The 21,554-nt window shown below is 29.0% G+C and overlaps 3 protein-coding genes across 3 annotated transcripts; 1 reads left to right on the top strand and 2 right to left on the bottom strand.

Annotated features, from left to right (window-relative positions):
- Positions 1–489: 489 nt before the first annotated feature.
- Positions 490–2,822, bottom strand: LOC125827159 (WRKY transcription factor 71). Its single transcript, XM_049506519.1, has 2 exons — positions 2,280–2,822; positions 490–923 (listed from the first exon to the last, which is right to left on the bottom strand). Exons 1-2 carry the CDS (start codon positions 2,789–2,791, stop codon positions 746–748), a joined length of 690 nt encoding a protein of 229 aa, XP_049362476.1. The 5' UTR covers positions 2,792–2,822; the 3' UTR covers positions 490–745.
- Positions 2,823–8,894: 6,072 nt separating this feature from the next.
- Positions 8,895–12,842, top strand: LOC125827156 (endoglucanase 18-like). The gene is made up of 8 exons (XM_049506515.1): positions 8,895–9,147; positions 9,244–9,456; positions 9,996–10,196; positions 10,295–10,372; positions 10,468–10,620; positions 11,293–11,401; positions 11,509–11,675; positions 12,279–12,842. The coding sequence occupies exons 1-8, from the start codon at positions 8,926–8,928 to the stop codon at positions 12,666–12,668; spliced, it is 1,533 nt and encodes a 510-aa protein (XP_049362472.1). The 5' UTR covers positions 8,895–8,925; the 3' UTR covers positions 12,669–12,842.
- Positions 12,843–15,314: 2,472 nt separating this feature from the next.
- Positions 15,315–17,566, bottom strand: LOC125827158 (probable WRKY transcription factor 29). The gene is made up of 3 exons (XM_049506518.1): positions 17,165–17,566; positions 16,778–16,891; positions 15,315–15,921 (listed from the first exon to the last, which is right to left on the bottom strand). Exons 1-3 carry the CDS (start codon positions 17,494–17,496, stop codon positions 15,435–15,437), a joined length of 933 nt encoding a protein of 310 aa, XP_049362475.1. The 5' UTR covers positions 17,497–17,566; the 3' UTR covers positions 15,315–15,434.
- Between the last annotated feature and the right edge of the window lie 3,988 nt (positions 17,567–21,554).

Raw genomic sequence — 21,554 nt, 5'->3', positions numbered from 1 at the left:
TTATGATTTCTTCAGGTATCAAATTTGTGAACAAAATAACACTTCCATTCTGTTGCTTCATAATTTTAAGATGCTTGACAAAGTTTTAATGTCACAAAGTATGCACGAGAAAGAGAAACACTTCTCACAGGTTCTTTAAAAACCCTTCGGGGTGGCCTAGTGATTTGGGCTTGGGACTTCCATGTTGGAGGTCTCAAGTTCGAACCCTTCGCTAAGCTAAGGGGTTTGCCTTCTGGGTCGAGCGAGCTATTTCATAGTAGCGGTAGCGGGGATTACCCTACGTGCACCAAAGATAGCGGTCGTAGGTTTCTCATGTCATAAAAAAAAAAAAAAGTACCTTGTGGAATTAGTGAGGCAATGAAATAATAATGTCAATGTTTCGAGGTAGAGTATCAATAATACAAACAATTTTAACAAGGACAAACTACCATTCCAAAAGTCATTCAAAAAAATAAATAAATTAGAATCTTGGAAAAGTGTAACATATAGTTAAATTAAACATATAAAAATTTAGAGGATTTTTTTCGTTGGTTCGTATAAATACATAACATGGTAACATTAGAAACGATAGCTTCTTCTTCACTGTATGATATCTTAATTTACATTTCTATACAGAATTTTATATGTTGGTTCATATAATTAACACCAACATATATCATATATGTTACGTTACTTTTTCAGTTTGAGATATTTAGATAATATCCCATTTAGTATAATTAATATGAGTAAAACATATTTTATTAATTTAGAACCTAGAGAGAAACTGAAGTTGCTTTAGAATTGGACTTAAGGTCTCCATTAGCTTCTCACAAGGGTGATTATGAATGCCTTCATAAGTTGTCACAACAATGCTTGTATCCTTTGAAAGTCTTTGGATTTGTTTTTTCACATTGCATGTGTGATGTGTACATCGATAATAACTCCTGTTACATTAAAAAAATAATGAAGATTTTTACTAAAATGAAATATTAGGAAATAAGGTTTATTATATAATGATGCTATTGAATTCAAAGTATGAGAATTAATTAATTATATATTAAACTTTTAAGTTAGTAAATATGACACAATCAAATGATCATCAATATTAACAAATTGGCCAAACTTGTGACAATTTATAATATATGCTCATTCTCATGAGAAGGTGAACAACCTAAACTTTCATACTCATCAAAATAGACTATGCACACACATGGCTACATAGAGAAATTGTTATACATATAGTTAACTACGACGAAATGATAAAATGATTATTAGTACTCTTCTCCTATTTTTTTATTTTTTTTTATTTTGTTATTACTTATTATTTTCTCTGTTTCGGTTATCACTATTTGTTGTCGCTACTATTTCTCTCTCTTTATTTCCTACATAGTTTCTTTACTATTCTATTCCTTTTCTGATTGATTTTGATATATTTTACTTGAGCTGATAGTCTATAGGAAACAAACTTTTTATCGTTATAAGGTAGGAGTAAGACTATGTATACACTACCAGTCTACCCTTCTTGATCCCACTTGTATAGTTGTATAATTACACGGGGTATATTGTTGTTGTAGTATAATCTCATGATTCAAATTTAATTTTAGATGATTTTTGAACGACGATTAATGCAAGATGAAAGGATGTAGGAGTATTAATAAATTTGATCTTAGATGTTTGAAAGATAGAAGAATACTACATCAAAGCAATAACTAGTTACGTATTTATTTACTACTACAAATTTTAGTGTACGTGCAAAGTATTTCACGTCAATAAGTAAAAAATGCATGCAAGAAGAATAAATTAGAGATGACATCAAATTAAAATTCATTGTGTTATATAATCTAACATGTTCTAAATTATAAGTTCATGACTTTACTATTTCATCTATTTTTCTTCTTTTTCATAGTTTACGTCTTTGATATTTTCACCCTAATTAAGATTCTAACTCTTCATGATATAAGCTATTATCACTTTATTAGTTACACTTCAATTTTCAAACTAGTTCAGCTCGTCTGTATAAATCACTTGTCTCATTTCTGCGTACTGTTCAATATTCACAATTAGATTAATACGTTAGATCATCGATTACCAATATTCTATATCTATACAATAACGATAACATATTCAGTGTAATCCTATAAATAAGGTATGGAGATAGGCCTTCAACAACAATAACATGGCAATGTGTACACAATCTTATAATCACTATTGTTTCCGATAGGCCTTTGACTACCGCTCTGTATGCACACATATATACATTTATATAAATGAAATCAGCAATGGGTATATAGTATACTTACCTTGGATGTGTGCTATTTTTGACAGCTTTTTGACCATATTTTCTCCATTTAAATCCATCATCAAGAATATCCTCAGTGCTCCTTGTATGAAATGCAATCCTAGGTGGTACATATTTCCTCTTCCTCCCTTTATCTCTTCTAAAATTATGTTCTTGTAATTGTAATTGTAATTGTTGTTGATGTTGTTCACCACCTTCCATCATATTTATATTCGTATTCATATTCATATTCATATTCCTAGGATTTATCGACACATTTGATGTTGTTGCAATCGACTCATTATTGTTATTAATCGAAGAAGAGCCCGATAAAAGCCCGGCCCAATCAATATTATCACAAATAAGTCCAACTTGACTAGAGTTACAATTATTTTGCATTGCCAATTGATCATTAGGTTGTTGCATGAAGAAGTTGGCCGGAGATAGTAGCGTCGGGGGCGGAAGAGGCGGTGGTGGTGGTGGCAGCTCCTTGCCGGCGTCCATCGACAATAATGTTGAATTATTATAATGCATTTGATCGATGAGATATAATCAAAAGAAAATGATGGGGTTGATCAAGATTTGCAAGAATGTTACAAAAATAATTATGTTTGAAATTTATAGATGAAGTTAGGTGATAGCTGTTGGACAGTATTATATATATGTTGTGAGAGATATATGTTTTTTTTAGGGTAAAGAGAATAATGAGAAATTAATTGGCTTGTACCCTTTGATAAAAGCCAACTACATTTTACCTAATAAAATCTGTTCAACTGCCTTAATAGAAATGGTAGACGTACGTGCCCAAAAATCATGTTATTACCACCATAACACGTTGTGTAATTATAACAAATTATTATTAATAATTATTATTATTGTGGTGTGTTTTTATCTTGTTTTAAGTGTAAAGCATAAATGCATGGTTTAGGCAGGAAAGTTATGAGGTGAATGAAACATTGTAGGATGTTTAAAATATGTATGTTCAAATTGTAGTTTAATTTGGATGGTTAAGATAAGAGTTAATTTCATATATCATAGCCCAACTTTCATTTAATATTGCATTAAATCTACTAATTAAATATTTTTTGTAACGACAAAATCATTCAACTTAAGCCAAGTATTATTTATATATAATAAGAGTCACTAGACTATTTTTCGTAACAAAAAAAACTACTCAACTTTCCTAACTATCACAAGAAGTAATATGTTGAATTATATTGTTTGGTGAAATATTATAATTAGAATTATAATGAGCTCTAATTTGATTTTGGGCATAACTCAACCCTAAAAACTAGATCACGAGGGAAGGATTATCCAAAGCTATATCCATGTTTCCACCCCACAAACGATGTGGGACGACTCCACCCCTTGCACATCCAAGATTGGACATTTGGCCCGTGGATAATATAAGACAAGAGGTCCAACATCGTAAATAATAAATTGGTATGAGTTTGATTCTGATACTATGTAAAGAAATGAATTTGGATCTAACTTAACATGAAAAGCTAATTCATGATAAGGAAAGAATTGTCCAAGACTATATAAGGAGTCCATGTTTCGATCCCACAAACTATGTTGGGTTCCAACAGTTGGATGAACCAACTAGATGGTTTTATGTGCTCACTAAAAAAATCTGTTGGACCAAGAAGAGCATGACTCAATATTGAGGGATTAAAAATGAAAAAAAAAAACAATTAAATGCTTACTAGTTACTATAGTCAAGGCATGCAAACTACCTTCGCCTAATTATTAGTGTTACCCTTCAGTATTGCTGCCCAACTTTACCTAGTCAATTGTAGTGCTTTTTATGATAATCTCTTTTACATATATATAATAATTTTCAACAAAAAGAAAAAGAAAAATAGACAAGCTTTCTATTGTTGATGTAATAAAATTGACCAAGAGAGTTATAATATATTATATGACTCTACGTACATACAAAACGAGAGGGAGAGTTCCTAAGAGATTTGATTTGGTTTTTTTATCTGGTATTCAGTACTTGCATTTGTGATTCGACAAATTCAAATTAGCACCACATAAGAACCATTATAGATGAAAGCGCTTCTAGCCTTCTATCGGGATTTTTTTTTATATATATGCAATGCTTAAACTTAAGATATCTGATTATAAAAGTTAATGAGATCATATTCATCTCACCACACAATCATCAAGCAATCGATTCGTCCTTTTATTGCATAGACTCTAAAATGTGTCAAACCTCCTATTAGTATATAGTAATAATATTCACATAAGTTAACTGTGTATTGTTTTATACTGGTTAGATTATGAAATAATAATACATGTATTGGCAATACGTGAAATCATGAATAAAAGTAGTATAAGTAAAAGCAAAAGAAAGTCTTAAAGTTATAAGCAATTATATATAATCATATGCATAATTGTCCTTATATTAATTAGTCACTACATCCATAATATTCTCATATAATTATTTTCCACATAAAACAAATATCCATTATTTGGAATAGAATATTGGCAACTGGATTATTCACCAAAAAGACATAGGAGGATGAATCAAACAAACAACGGAAGCTACATGGAAATTTAATTTGTTCGACTTGTAGTGTTCTTTCTTACTGTGGCCGTTATCAAAAAGAATTTTCACGTGCTTGAAATTCAAGGCTCGAGTTTTATTGTGCCCGTCTTTTATCAAAATTTTCACGAGCTTTGGTTCATGAAGCCACACATGCTTTAGTTTAGATAAGGTTATAAACATAATTTTTTCGGTTCTAATTAAGGCGAAATATATATAATATATCGTTTTACAATATTATATTATTCGATTTATCTTACATCTTTTTTTTTTTCTTTCCCTTGGTAATATCCCATGTTTTCACCTTAATAATATCGTCAATTCACTTGCCCAATTTAATGAGATCCTAATTTTATCAGGTAGGTAATATTGTTGGACTAGAAAAAACTAAATTTAATGTTGAAAAAAAAAAAGCAACTTTCATATATAGCAAACACAAAATTCATATTTGTATGCTATAGCAAAGTTTGCATAATTGCGCTCTATAGCAAACATATATATGTATAATTCGCTATACATATACAAAAAAAACAGTTTATAATCTGCTTTGGTATACATATACAAAAAGATCAATTGTATAAAGTGACAGAGGCAAGTGAGCGAGCGAGATCTGGGAGAGTGGCGAGCGAGATCTGAGAAAGGGGAGAGAGAGGAACGAAAATATATGTATGTATACAATTTTCACACATTTTATACATTTGCGTTTTTGTATAAAGTGAGAGAGGCGAGTGAGAGAGCGAGATCTGGGAGAGTGGCGAGCGAGATCTGGGAGAGGGGAGAGAGGGGAACGAAAATATATGTATATATACAATTTTCTCTCGCTTTATACAAACACAAACGCACTTGTGTTTGTATAAAAAATGAGAGAGGCAAGGGAGAGAACGAGAGTGGCGAGCGAGATTCACCAGGAGAGAGGTGAAATAGCAACAGTTTGCTATGAGGTACAATTAAATCAAACTATATTTATAGTAGTTAATTTGAATGAATAGTTTGCTATTATATACAATTTTCCCAAAAAAAAAAAAGGTTAATGGATTAAAACATATATAAAGTATCCACGTTTTTTTGAGTGTCATATACTTGAACTATTATGTGTAAAAAAAATGAAATTATCATCAACTATATATTTATCAAAACACACATCAACTATTAATTATTTGAGTTTTTTCACCCTTCACTTAAAAAGAAGAGACTAAATCTTCTTTTTTTTTTTAAAAAAAAAAAAGTTGATAAATCTTATAAGTACGTGCATGCTTTGCACATAAAATTGTCCCATAGATAAAGAATATATAACATTAATTTGTAGGAATTTAAGTTTGTAATTTTGACAACTGTAACGTCAGGGACTGGGCTCAACGTCTAAGTAATGACCAAAAAAAAACGTCACCCTCCGTTTAAAAAATGGTCTTGTTTGACTTGATATGGAATTTAAGCAAACAAACTTTTAAATTTTGTGATTCTAATTTAAAATTATGTCAAACGTTCTAAAATACCCTTTAATCTTATAACTTTAAACATGTCATGTGAAAAGCTAAAATTAAAGTACTGTCAAAACAGTAAAAGAGTCATTTTTCTTAAAATAGATTAAAAAGAAAAAATTGAAGCAGGGGAGTATTATATTGTGTAAATTAAATTCAATTAAATGTGACTAAAAATGGTTTCATATGACTTTGCTATTATATTATTGTGTAAATTAAGTTTGGGAGATAATTACAAATTTATTTTTAGTTTTATGTTCTTTTTCGAAAGAGATTTTTCATTTTTTATACACAAGAAATTTGAAAAGCGATTTTGTTGATCCGTTCAATTTATAAGTGATTATAAGAGATCATCTTCAAATTTGTAACGATGAGAAGTCAGACGCTAAGGAATGGGTTCGGTATATTTCTGTATGTAGATCTTGCGTAAACTTAATTAAAAATATTTTTATATAAATAAATGAAGCGTGCATCTTTGGTCTCTATCTTTACGCTACCCATCTACATTCCACATAAAAAAAACAAATTAAAAGAATCTCATGATTACTCCCTTCGTTTCTATTTATATATCGTTATTTTAAATTTTACGTTTTTTAAGAAATTACTTCCTTCGTTTAATAATAATTGTCAATTAACTGTTTTGGAATGTCCAACAATATTGTTCACTTTATGAAATTAATAGATAATTTTACAGTTAGTTCTTAATTTACCCTTATCATTAATTATAGTCATTTACTTATTATGTTTTTCTAGACATTATATTTATTATATTCAAAGGGTGATATTGTAAAATAGCCCTTTTATTTATAGTTTCTTAAGAAGTGTGCAAAGTCAATAGCGAACATATCAACAAAATCAATTTTCAGATTTATTGAAGTCAAGTTTTCAATAAATGAACAAAAATTAATTTATTTTGATTAATTAAATTGACCAATGAATATGAATTAATCATTTCGTTTTCCTATGTTGGTCAAATTCATACTTTCAAGGCTAATAACTCTCAAGAGTAAATAGAAAGAATAATGTTATTTACTCTCTTGGTCCCTTTTTACTTGTCATTTTTGACAAATCAAGAAAAAATAATACTCCCTTCATCCACTTTTATTTGTCATGTTGCGCTTTTCGAAAATCAATTTGACTGATTTCAAAGTTATATTAGATTACATTAATTCAATATTTTAAACAAATAATTTAGATTTTCAAAAACTATATGAAAAGTACCATAAATTGCAATTTTTTGCATATCAATATGATGAAAAATACAATGTAAAATGTTAGTCAAAGTTTTTATAGTTTGATTCTAAAAGAGGAAACTGTGACAATTAAAAGTGGACGGAGGTAGTATTTTTTTTTACCTATTATACCCTCAATTTATTTAGAGAGTTATGTTTTTTTAAAAAGGTAGAACCTCTTTAATGAGTAAATTGATTTCGGAATTCTATCAATTAATAGAAGTAAAATAGCAAACTCACTATGTTGATTATTATTATTTTAATAGGCCTGTCAAGTCAAAAATGGACAAGTAAATGGAACAGATGAAGCATGTACTGGTTTGTGAAATAACAAATATTAAAAAATACTTATACTTAATAAGAACGACGCGTAAATAGGAATGGGGTAGTACTAATACTCTAACATTGCCATATTTTTCTGATTTTGCAACTTACTAGTAATGATTTTCCGTGTTCAACTTCCTCACGAAAGACGTTGTAATAAAGTTAACGAATAAGGCAAAAAATGGAAATTACAGTCCCATCATGAATGTTAATATATGAACCCCTTTGTATTTTTTTCCTTAAAAAGTACTACAATTTAATTTAGGATCTTTACAAAATCGTTGGTTGTTTTCATCTATACGATTGTTTGAGCAGTTATTTAAGTTAATTCTTTAATAATCTCCTATGATATTACATGCCCTCACGTAACTTGAGCATTGATAACAAAAGTAATTATGAAATTGAATCATATGACAATGTTGGCAGAGGAGGAGTCAGGATTTTTAATAATTGGTTCAAAATCTGAGAAGTAAACACACGAATTAGTAAAAGGGGTTCGACATCTATTATACATATCTAAAAAATAATTTTAATCATGTATAAATAGTAGTAATATTTTTTGCTGAACGGGATTCGAATGAGCCCCCTTAGTATATATGTTGTCTCCGCCCCTGAATGTTGGGGTTGTTCGAACGGAATTAAGAACGATAAAATTAGTTCATCAAAATATGACTAGTTTAATCCAATCTGTTTGTTTAACATTGAATCGTGACCAACGGACTATAATAAGTTGTTCAATCGTAACATGTTACATGCCTCGTTTTCTTTTTATATTATTAATTCCGTTACTAAAAACAATGTAATATTTTTTTGTACGTATAAAAACTGAACTCAATATTAAATTTAAATTATTTTAAGTTATATACCATCCCCTTAATTAATGCAAACAAATCATTCTAATTTCTTAGTCTCACATAGGCCATAGTATAGTTTTCTAACTTATCACAAACATTACATCATGTCATAATGGGCAATTTCCAGATTTTGCGCCTCTTTTTAACTGTCAAAAAATGTCCTATAAATACCACCAAAACACTATCAAACTTTCTAAGATAGACATAATACTAAATAGTCATAAACCATATGTTATATAATAATAATAACAATATGGCTTGTTCAAAGAATATTTGGGTTGTTATATTCTTTTTGTGCATTTTGTCTGGTCCTATTATTGCTCAAGATTACAAAGATTCACTTGGCAAAGCTATTTTATTCTTTGAAGGGCAACGTTCTGGGAAATTGCCAGTTTCTCAAAGAGTCAAATGGAGAGGAGATTCTGCACTCATCGATGGGATAATTGAACGTGTATGTATCTGTTTAAAAAATAATAACGTCTAAGAGTTACATGTTTTTAAAACTATGTAAATTCAATATTGATACAGTAATAGTCTATTTTATTAGGTGAACTTGACTGGAGGCTACTATGATGCTGGTGACAATGTGAAATTTGGATGGCCCATGGCTTATTCTTTAACCTTGTTGAGTTGGGCTGCTATTGAATATCAAACACAAATCTCTTCAACAAACCAACAAGTCCACCTCCAAAATGCAATTCTTTGGGGCACAAATTTCTTAATTCGAGCCCATACTTCAAGTACCACTCTCTATACTCAGGTGAATACCGTTTTATCTAAAAATTTAAATTATATATTATTGGTTCGCATCATGCTTGACTTTTTCTTCTTAGGCTAAACATGTAAAAATTAATAGTAATTATTCCTTTCTTGTATTGTGTGGTAAAGAGATCACTTGAATCTAAGACATCATTCTTCTATGATGGAATATTGAATTATGTGTAGTATATATATATTGTCTAAAAGTTTAAACTAAGTATTAATAATAAGAACCATATTTTTATTTTGCAACACTACTTATATTTTTATTACATCAAAAATTATAACTACAAAAAGATTTGTGGCAGACTGATAATCAGTATTCCTCCGTCCTTAACTAGGAATATTGACAGGAAGTTAAGTATTGTTCTTGAGTCCAAAAGCTAATTTTTAACATGTCGGTGTGCACTAATTCTGGAAATGAAGTCATCTTTGATAGGAAGCGCTTTACCTTTTAAAGTGAAACTTTCTGACGTGAATTCAAATTAATCTGACTTTAAAACGAGTTATGCAATATTAACAAATACATTATATGGACAGGTTGGAGATGGAAATGCAGATCACCAATGTTGGGAAAGACCAGAAGATATGGATACTCCTAGAACACTATATAAAATAACATCAAATTCTCCAGGATCTGAGGTGGCAGCTGATGTGGCAGCTGCTTTTGCTGCTGCATCTATTGTTTTCAAAAATATTGATTCCAACTATTCCACCAAGTTGTTAAAAAGATCAAAATCTGTAAGCATACAACTTCTAGACCAAAAAAAATATTATTTTAAAAGTTTGATCGAACAGACTATTAATTGATGGACGTTTTATTTTTCCTGAGCACACAGTTATTTGCATTTGCGGACAAGTATAGAGGATCTTACCAAGCTTCTTGTCCATTCTATTGTTCTTACTCAGGTTATAAGGTAGTAAATAATTTCAAAAATCTCATTGTTACTATTATTTAATTATTTTTAAATCATAACTTAATTAGTGTTTTTAATTAATTTATTTTTTATAGGATGAATTGTTGTGGGCTGCTGCTTGGCTATATAAGGCAGGTGGAGGAAACAATTATTTAAATTATGCTTCAATTAACCAAGGTTGGAGTCAAGTTGCCTCTGAATTTAGTTGGGATAACAAGTTTGCTGGAGCCCAAACTTTACTAGCTAAGGTCAATCCTTTATACATGAATTCAACATTATATTTGTTGTTACGGTTGAGTGCGCGAATAAAGTTTTATATTGATAGTTAAAAGAATTGAGAAGCTATGTAAAATCGTGTAGAATTGATCCAAAATAGACAATATCACATCTTGTTAAGGGTATCTTTGAGTTGATATAGCCCAACAACTGATATTAGATTCCAGGTTCAGTAGGATGAGTATGACAAAGGCAATGATAGTACAAAATGAATCTCAGAAATTGACATGTGGGTTGTGGTGATGGGTCATGTGGAACTTAGTTTGAGGTAGAGATTGTAAGGATGTACGAACAAAGTTTCACATTGCTAGCTGAATAAATTGGGAAGCTACATATTATATATATGATTTTTTAAAAGACGAGGCCTTTTAGGGAAAATCATGTGGACTTGGCCCAAAACAGACAATATCACACCTTGTTAAGAGTACTATTTTGAGCCGATACAATTGAAACATTTAAGTTCTATACATTGAAAGTGTAAAATATATTTATCACAACAAATCTCTATGATAAGCATTAATCGATAAAAATGATAACTAACATGTTAAATAATTGATAAATTTATTATTTCTATGAGTAGCTCAACATAGTGTGATTTAAATTTGACAATCACAAGTACAAATTACTAACATTTTTATGATCAGGAATACCTTAATGGAAAGAGCAATTTGGAAAAATTCAAGAAAGATGCTGATTCATTTATTTGTGGATTAATGCCAGAAAGTAGCTCTATACAAATTAAGACAACCCCAGGTAAAAAAAAAAAAACAATTATTCAGATTTTAGAATAATTACTTTCTTGATATTTGAATTGTTTAATATAATATATACTTTCTTATACTATGGTTTATAATCTACAGGTGGACTTTTGTATTATAGAGATAGTAGCAATTTGCAATATGTGACTGGTGCCACTATGGTACTTTTTATGTACACTAAAGTCCTTGAGGCAGCTGGAATAGGAGGAGTTACATGTGGATCTGTTAATTTTTCCACCTCCAAGATTAAAGCCTTTGCAAAATTACAGGTCAAATGCACATTTATTGTATAGTTTTTTTTAAAAATTTAATAATAGTACTATAAAACTATTGCTCTATGCATCCATTACAGTCTAGCCTTGGTCCATTTAATAGCTTGTTTGACCGATCTTTCAGAATCTGCTTATTTTGAAAAATATATTTTTTAAAAGTACTTATAAAAATGTTAATTGTGTTTGACTAATCAATTTGAAAAATCCTTTTGTCGATAGTAAATCAACAATTTATGCTTGTCAAAGCTTTCAAAAAGTACTTATAGATAGACGTTATTACTTCTTTTAGTTTCTGAAAAACAATTTATGCTACTACTAAAAAGAATACTTATATTTTTTGTAAAAGCTTGACTAAACATCTCAACTCACTAGAATACGTACATTTAAAAAAAAAAAATGATTTTAATTTGTAGACTAGCAAAAGTATATCCAAGTATCATGCTCCATGTATTATTTACATGTACAAGCTCTTTCTTGAGAAAGTCTAAAAAAGTTACCAATCAATACCTAGTTATTAAAAGTTACTTTTTAAATTACCTGATTATATGAATATTTTTATATTTATCCGTATATAAAACTTAAACTCGTTAATTTTTTCAGGTGGACTACATACTTGGAAACAATCCACTTAAAATGTCATACATGGTAGGATTTGGCAACAAATATCCAACACAACTTCACCATAGAGCCTCATCACTCCCATCAATTTATAACCATCCAACTAGGGTGGGCTGCAACGATGGCTATAGTTCATGGTACAATTCTAACAATCCAAATCCAAACACACATGTCGGTGCGATCGTCGGTGGGCCCAATTCCGGGGACCAATTTATTGATTCGAGATCAGATTACTCTCATTCTGAACCCACGACTTATATGAATGCAGCATTTGTAGGATCCGTGGCCGCTTTGATTGGTCAAAACAAAGAAGGAGAACACTATGGGGAAATTAATTCACAATTTAACAAAACAGTTTTATGTGATAGATAAATTAGTAAAGAATTGAATGCCATGCAATTATTGCTAAATCTATGTACATATAATAAATATCATAAATATATCAAGCTATAAATATATGTATATACATATAGTAATAACTATCAGAAATGTATCAAACTCGTGTGTTTAAATGCTTATCCTTTACAAGTTCTTTTTCACTTGTCATTTATGCTAAAAATAATATATATTCTGTTTACTAGTTATTTTTAAAAATGAAGAGTTTTTCATCCCCTTTTTATTATTAATTAGCTATACATAAAATATAGACAAACTTAGAATTTCGAAGCATAATAAATAAATATAATTTAATAAAATAAACTCCAAAAAAAAAATTACTTCGAGTGAAGTGTCAAGTCGGGTCAAGTAAAAAAGAAACACATGAAATAAAGGATCGTTTGATTTGAAGATAAGTTACACCGAAATTAGTTATATTGAGATTAGTTATTCTGACTTTATTTCTTATTATCTATTTTATTTGTATTAAAAATAATATGCTGCATAATTTGTAAAAGAAAAAAACTATTTGCTTTCAAAAATTCAAGTTACATCGAACTTAGTTATATTGAGATACCCCAATCTTTTTGTTTCGAGATAATTAATCTATATTCCACCTTTTGACAAGATAATTTAGCCCTATACAAATTATTTATTTCCGTATAACTTATCTCGTTATTAATAATCAAATAAAATATAAAACTGTTCTAGTAAATTTTATTCTAAAACAATGTATATTTATCCAGCATACCAAACTACCCCTATTAGTGTTTTATGCTGACGAAGTCTTCGCCTTACTGTACAAAGTTACTCATATGAGTTGTGGCCCAAATTGTTGACCGAATCCTTTTCCTTATTTGGGGTTCGGTATTTATATTGAAATTAGATTAATTTAGATTCATGTTGTAGAGGGCCCTTATCAAAATTATTCATATTCAGCATTTGAACTCGAAATCTCTAATTAAAAAAAGAATAACCTTATTCACTGCACTACATTCATTGATGATGACGGAAACTAATAGTAGTAGTAAACGACGTCAACAATGAAAATAACAGGTACGTGCATATTGTTCGACATCCGCGCGTACTAGGAAATTTTGGGTGTATATATATATATATATATCTATAGCTGACGATACCTAATTAATTGAAGAAGGTTACATGTAATTTCTATAACTTATAAGAACCGAAAAGCTTATAAAAGGGTGTAAAAAATAGAGATTCTAAGATCCTTTTATAAATCTGCTCCCATTTCGAGTTTGAGTCAAGAAAAAAACGGCTTGAATGGTACGATCCCTCCGTCACCCTAGAATGAAAGGGGTGATCTCGTAGTTCTTGGTATGTGAAGACGCATTGTTAGGTGCTTCATTTTATTTTCCCATTAAGGCCGAACCTAAACCTGTGCTCGAGAGATAGTTGTCCATACACTGATAAGGACTGTATGGATTCTCGAGAAGAGAGGAGTCGTGGTGGTCCCCTGAAATCAGAATTTGAATAAATTTAAAATTTCAATTTGTTGTAATAATTGATTTTAAATTAATAACTTGTAAATATTTAATGACTTTTTAAAATAAAATAAAAAATTTAAAGTAAAGCTATTAGGTTTGAGCGAATGCGTAATCTAAGTGTTACATCCCATTCACGTGACATTTTAAATGATTTACATATTGAAATAGAGAGAGCCTAGAATTTTTAAGGAATAACACAAATTCATATTATATGTGTATTTACCTCAATAATAACGCGTAATCAAAAAGACAAATATATCAGATCTATTGGATCAAAACGAACAATATATCTCATGGCTTTGGAGTGTGACATCTCATAACATTACAAAGATAGAGTCAGAATTTGAAGTTTATAAGTTTAGAATTTAACCTTTTAAAAATAAATAAAGAATTTGAACTGAAATTACTGAATTCAACTGAACTCGTATTTCGAAACAGATTAATCCCCTTCCTGCCAACTACTTGTAACCTACATGAGGCTAATTCTTCAGGACATTGCTACTAGAATTTTTTTTAAAACTCACATTAAATCCTTGTACTGATACTTGTCACCAAGATTTCACTCGAGCCTAATTTCATCATTTTCTATTTTTTACTAATATGTGGTGAAGGTGAGAACTGTTCACCTACATTTGAGTTAGAGAAGGTTTTAGTTAGGAAAAGTTATGGATATATGATCAACTAGTTTATTAATATGATCAAAATATACATTATATATGTATTAGTATGAAATATATATAATCTATACACTTTAATATGTATGTTTTTTATAAACTAGATCACTCAACATTGAGTTGTAATTATTATTTGAGTTACCTCATTTTAAGTATTTCTTTGTATTTTGAATTATATCATTAGAAAAAAGGCTTATTACGCCAATTGCCATGTACTAATACTTTTTTTTTTATGTGATAATATTTAACTCACAGAGTTTCAAAATTAAAGAAAAACTATTAAAACTTGTGGCTTTTAGATATATCATTTTTATGATTATAAAATATGCCAGTAAAGATAAAATGTAAAATACATTTATCCAATACGAGATCGCTTCCTACATCGTTATGCTAATTACATCTCTCACCTAGCTACCAAAGTTCTATTCAAAATTATCGTTTGGAAATTAAACTTGTAAGAAAAAAGAAAAAGTTCATATATATTGCTAATTAATCTCTTATACATCTTCTTTTTTTTCCCTAATGGATTATATTCTCTACAAAAAAGAAAAAAAAAGGATTCTAATACATATATTACATGATCAAAAAGAAAAGGGAAATGTTGAATTATTACATCCAAAAGAAGAACTACTAAATCCATCATGAATATCTTCAAGACCAGCAAAGAAATCTCCATCAAACATTTCTTGAATTGAAACACATTCATTTTCATCACTTCCTTCAAACATATTTTTTATTTCTTCATGATTATTCTCTTGATTTATTTCGATTTCTTGAAATTCATCGATCATAAGTGTTTCTGGAGAAAAACCTAAATTATTTGATGTTGAACCATGTGGACTTGAAATTTTTTCATCTTTCACAATACTTTTTTTGTGACTATTAATAGTGTTTTTTGAATTTGGAAATTTGCTTTTGATAGTACCAGCTAGAGAATTTCTACGTGTTGGCTGACTATGATTATGTTCAGCTGTATATGTCACAATAAAAGTTCCATTTTCAGTACAACTTTGTTCTACTTGTTTTCTTGCTAAACATCCTTTTGAACTGCTGCACCTATAATAGCTCCTGTTTTTAACAAGAAAAAAAATGAGAGTTAGACTTTTGAAATACGACGTTATACTTGAGTTGAAGATCTATTATAAACAGACACCCAACCGTTCACAAATCACACATGTGTAATTACAAATCACTTTTGTCACATTGAAAACAACTGAATTTTACTCACTATAATGATGAAATCATAAAAACTATTTTTTGTTATATTAATTAAACATGAACTATGTGTAAAGTGATCGGAAAATACAAATGATTGAAAGGTCAAAATTAATTCTTCCTCTGATATATATGTTTATTTGTTGTGTCAATGTTTTGCTACTTTATAAATTCCACGTCAGAAAGCAAAAGAATTCAAAACGTGTTTAAATTAAGACTACTCATATTTTATTTTATTTTATTTTATTTTAAAAAAGATAAATAAAACAACATTGAGATGTTTTTCCTTTTTTTTTTTTAAGAGAAAATAATACAGTATATATAGAAAATGGTTGAATCTAAGTTCCGTCGTGGAAGAAAAATTAGTCTTTTATATGATATTGAGCAATTCTTTTGAGATTGGATTAGACTCTAAATCTATTTTCTATAATGATATCTAAGTTTAACTCATCTCAATTCTTGATTTGCCTGATATTGAGCTTCCATATTATATTACCTATAGTCGAGATATTCTATATAGGAGGAGTGTTGAAGGATCTCAAATAAATTGTGGGAGACAAAAATGGTTTTTTTTAATATGATTTTGATCAATACTAATCTTTTAACTAACTTTTGAGATGAATTAGACTCTAATTTCTTAACATTTAATAAAAGGGTCAAAGAGAGATCTAATTCAATAAAAAGTTGTTTAGAGAAAATTAATTAGTACCTTGGATAAGGAGAGCCTTTAATGGGTTTTTGACCATATTTTCTCCAAGCCCATTTATCAGAAGAAAGATCATCTGCTTTTAACTGAAGCACCACTCTCTTTTGTTCATTTTTCCTATAAAAAAAATAATAATCAAACGATCTCCATGTCAAACATCACACATATATTCATCCAAAATCACATAAAATAGGTTGAGCATCATGAAATTCGATATTCAAATTCCAGCAAAAATAAAAATATCATATGATTTTTAGTGGTGTAGACAGAGTTATCGCATGTCTGTGCAGATGAAAGATAATAGATACCCAATCAAGCTGACTCAGACATACCAATTATTATCGAAAAAAAATAAGGAAGATATGTACATACACCATGTATATTCCTCACCTTTTTTTGTACTTAGGCACATATGTACTAGTAGGAGCCACCACTTGTTGTTGCTCTTCTTCTCTCTTCTCTTCTTTAATAATTTCTTTGGGAATTAATGAAATTGAAGATCCCATCAACATATTTTGTCCACCATCAACATGATAAAATGGTTTGTAAAGTTCTTCTAATTCATCACTAAAAAACTCTTTTTTCATCTCATGTGAAAAAGATAAATATTGATGATCACTTTCTTGAAAATCCAATTTAGGAGAAAATTCAATATTATTAGCACTACATGAACTTGATGATCCAATAACAACAGCTTGAAGACCCCAATCCATTATCATCATAAGCTAAAATGAAAATATAAAGAGAGAGCAAAAATATTGAAATAGTAATAATGGCGCTGACTTTTTTGATAGCTAAAAAATATGAAGTTTGAGGGGTATTTAAAGACTAAAAATATTATTTTAATCAGCAGTTTTTTTTCTCTCTCTTTACACACAAGCTATTTTTATTTATTTATTTTATGAAGGATTTATCAAGTTGACTTTATTACAAAGTCAAACGGTAACGACAGCTGAAGCTAATTAGTGTAAATTATACACGCGTTTGTCTTAATTTTTGGCTTGTAAGTTCTCATTTGTTGACTAAAGTGATCAAATATCCTACGTACGTAGATGGATTTTTTCAGCACTGTTTTATTTTATTAAAAAAAAAATCTAATTAGTTTGGCCTTTCATTAAATTAAGAGTTGTATATATAGTTTATGACATAATATATGATTAGTTTATACATAAATTACATATCAATAAAAATTAAAGTATTTAAAGAATTAGCCAGCTTGTTTTGTTTTAGGCATTTTTAATTAGGGTGTTAGCCCCATTTGGCAAATTTAAAAGTGCAATAGAAACTTTCTACTTGTGAGTCAGGTGGAAATTAGAAACAATAATGTTTTGAGTGTTTGTTGGTTCCTTATTATTATAATTATGATCTAGTTTTTGGGGTTCGAGTTAATTAGCTAGGTTCAAGGATTTATTTTCTTTACATGGTGTTAAAATTAGATTCATTTTGATATACAATCAATGTTGATATATAATATTTCAACTTAAAAAAAAACTCAAGTGTTGCCAATTCTCATGGATTTATTTATTCATGTATATACAAGTGGAAATATGAATTTAGATTTAGTCAGATATTAATATAAACACGGAATATCGAGTGGAAATTAAAAATGAGTGGGGGTCTTAAAAAATGTGTCCTTAAAAGGACAAGAATAAAGAGATATGTCCCATATACACTTATCTTTAACTGATTTCTGGTTTGTCTATTATTCAAAATTAAATCTCTGTCATGAATCATGTTAATTTAGATTATATTAATGTTCTTGCACATCATTCATATGTAGGGGGGGAAAAAGAGAGAGAATAGCAACCTTAAGTATTTGTTTTTTAGTTAATAATTAGAAAAAGACAACTAACCTAACATACATTAAATTATTTTTTTTCAATTATTATATTCTGCATACTTGTTAAATTATATTTTGAGAAGAATTAAAATATTAATATTGAAACATAAAATGGAATTGGTTCCCAAAAAGTCCACATTAGGGTACGTTGTGTTCGTGCTTAGGAAAATATTTCAGAAAAATTAGTGAGTTTTTTATTATTATTTTTTATATTTGATACATAAATAAAAAATATTATTCTAAAAGCATTAATATATAATCAAAACAAATATTATAGGAGGTGGATATGAGGTGGTTGGCGATAAAAACTATGGGGTTAAGGGTGAAGATGAGGTAGGTTGAGCGGAAGACACAAATAATGTGCGGAATATCATTCGTGAAACTTGTTTTCCCTCCTTTCACCAGAAAAGTTATTTTTCTCATTTTAAAGAAACTTATTTTTCTAAAGAAAATATTTTTAAAATATTAAATGTTATATAACTGAACATGAAATAATTAAAAAAAATATACCAAACATACCCTTAGATATTTAATATCGAATGACTCAATTATTATCAACGTAAGCATGACCCCATAAGGACGAAATAAACAAGAAAATAGTAGCACGCGAGCAACTTGCATTATGTATAAAAATAATTATTTAGTAACAATATATTGCGTGAACTATAGGGAACTTTGAATAAAAACAAATTAAAAATGAATCTTCCACCCCTACACTTTTTTTTCTTTTTTTTTTAAAATAAAAAGGACCACTATTTATGGGGGTTACCATGCCTAAATTATTCAGTATTTTCTACATACAACCATTAGTATATATACTCCTATAATTTCATCACATAAATAGGTGTATTATTTGTATACGTATATAATTAGAGGCGAAGTCAGAATTTTAGTTTAATAGATTCTGAACTTTTACAATAGTGATCTAATTGAATTCTGAATTTAATTTTTGAATATAAATATAGTGTTTCAACAAAATTTACTAGATTTAACCGAACCTACATGTGGACGACCACCACTAATATATATATATTATATATGTATTTTAGGTTTGTAGGGTGGGGTGGACTATGGAGGGTAGTGGGGGTAAAATGAATAGAAATTGAAAAAGATTTGAAAGCTCATTTTTATGGAGTTGAGGACTGAATTATCAAAGCAACTAGTAGATGAAAGGAAACCGTGTTTTTTTTCTTATTATAAGAAAACTTCACATCAGTCGGTAGTACATATTCAATATTTCACGCACAACTTGCTTTTTAAATTTTTATATTTTCTTAATTCTTCATTCAATATTCAGTATTTATTTCGATACTGATTAATTTAATTTCACGTTACATAGAGCCTATTAAAAAGGAACATACTCTCTACTTGATTATTTTTCAATCTCAGAATTTGAAATTGAGGCCCTAACTAGTTAAGGATAATAGAATTCTATCTAGGGCAGAGTAGAGTTTCGCGTCAGGCCATACTCAATAGCTTTGATATGAATTCTACATTTGTCTTATTTAAAAAAACACATTCAATATATTTAAATTATCGATTTAAAGCTTAAAAGGGCTAAAATCTTGAAGTCGTTACATTTAAAATAATTATTTCATCATTCAATTTTATCCATCTTATCACAACTCGTTCGTGTAGTGATATTTGTTTAGTCACAGAAATCAAACAACTTGCCATGAGTTAGTCATGCCTAGAGTTTTTATATATTTAAGATATGACTACTATATACCCTACAGAATTTTCAGGAAAGAGATAACACTACTTTCTTGTAACTTGTAAGATAAGATGAAGAATAATCTAAAAAGTAGGATTCTGTGAGCTATTAAAGGAAATAATTTTATTTTATTTTATTTTTGCAAAAAAAAAAATATTCCTCAATTTGTAGGTAATTTCCCATGTAATCACGATAAAAAATTGAAACTAAAAAGTTACTAAATATGGGAAGCATCATTGTTTTGTAAAAACAAACAGAAAAAACACTACAAGAAAAGTGTGAATTATATGGGAATTTTTCTGGGGATTAGTATGAAAATCTACAGGAAAATATTTTTCCTGCAAATTTTCGTACTAATCTCCAGGAAAATCCTCATGTAATTCACCCTTTTTTTTAAGTGAAAACTAAATAAAACACTTAAATTGAAATGAAAAAAATGATAGAGCACATAAAAAATTATATAAACAGAATTGAACGTCCGCTATATTTTAATTTAATTTTAACATAAACTTATTATCTTACAATATGACACCGCAAAACTTGAAATGAAAACATAAATAGTCCTCAATTTTTGAACAATTTCTAACTCACTCACCCATTTTTCAAGTGTCACACATTTGACTTGACTCCGTGTCTAGAAAATTTATAAAAGCCTGTGAAAAGAACCTTAGAATTCACATCAGATGTCAATGGAACAGTGGTAATACTGACTAATTTTGCCTTTTTGTTGCGGGTTTAACTGAATTCATTGTTCTTTACTCAGGATTATGAATATATGTATGTGTGTACAATGCACAATATTTAACTCATATACGATAAATTTAAATCTTGAATCCATCTTTTTACTGTGCCAATTTCGAACCTCAAAGATTTTTATTTTTTTTCAAACATTAGAGTAGTTAGTTGTCTCTGTTTGGACTTTGGTCAATCTACTGGTAATTATTTAGGCTGACACGGTCATGTATTATATTATGGACAATTTGGATGGAAAGGAATTGTCGATGATTTGAAGATGCTCTACATTTGCTATATAGGCAGTTAGGCACACTAAAATGCAAATGTCACTATACCAAAAATGACATTTTGCAACAATTAATTACTAATATTAGCTTAATTACCGTTATATATGTTGTTTAGGAGGTAATTAGCACTCTTTGTAAATGTTAGTACTAATTAAAGCCTACAACGACATAATTGAATCCAATGACAATTAACTAATGTCAGTA

The sequence above is a fragment of the Solanum verrucosum genome, unplaced genomic scaffold (assembly GCF_900185275.1).
Source record: "Solanum verrucosum unplaced genomic scaffold, falcon-dt-bn FXZP01000060.1, whole genome shotgun sequence".
In the NCBI taxonomy this organism is placed as follows: Eukaryota; Viridiplantae; Streptophyta; class Magnoliopsida; order Solanales; family Solanaceae; genus Solanum; species Solanum verrucosum.
Note: the sequence above shows the minus strand (reverse complement) of the source record. Positions and strands in the feature narration are given on the sequence as shown.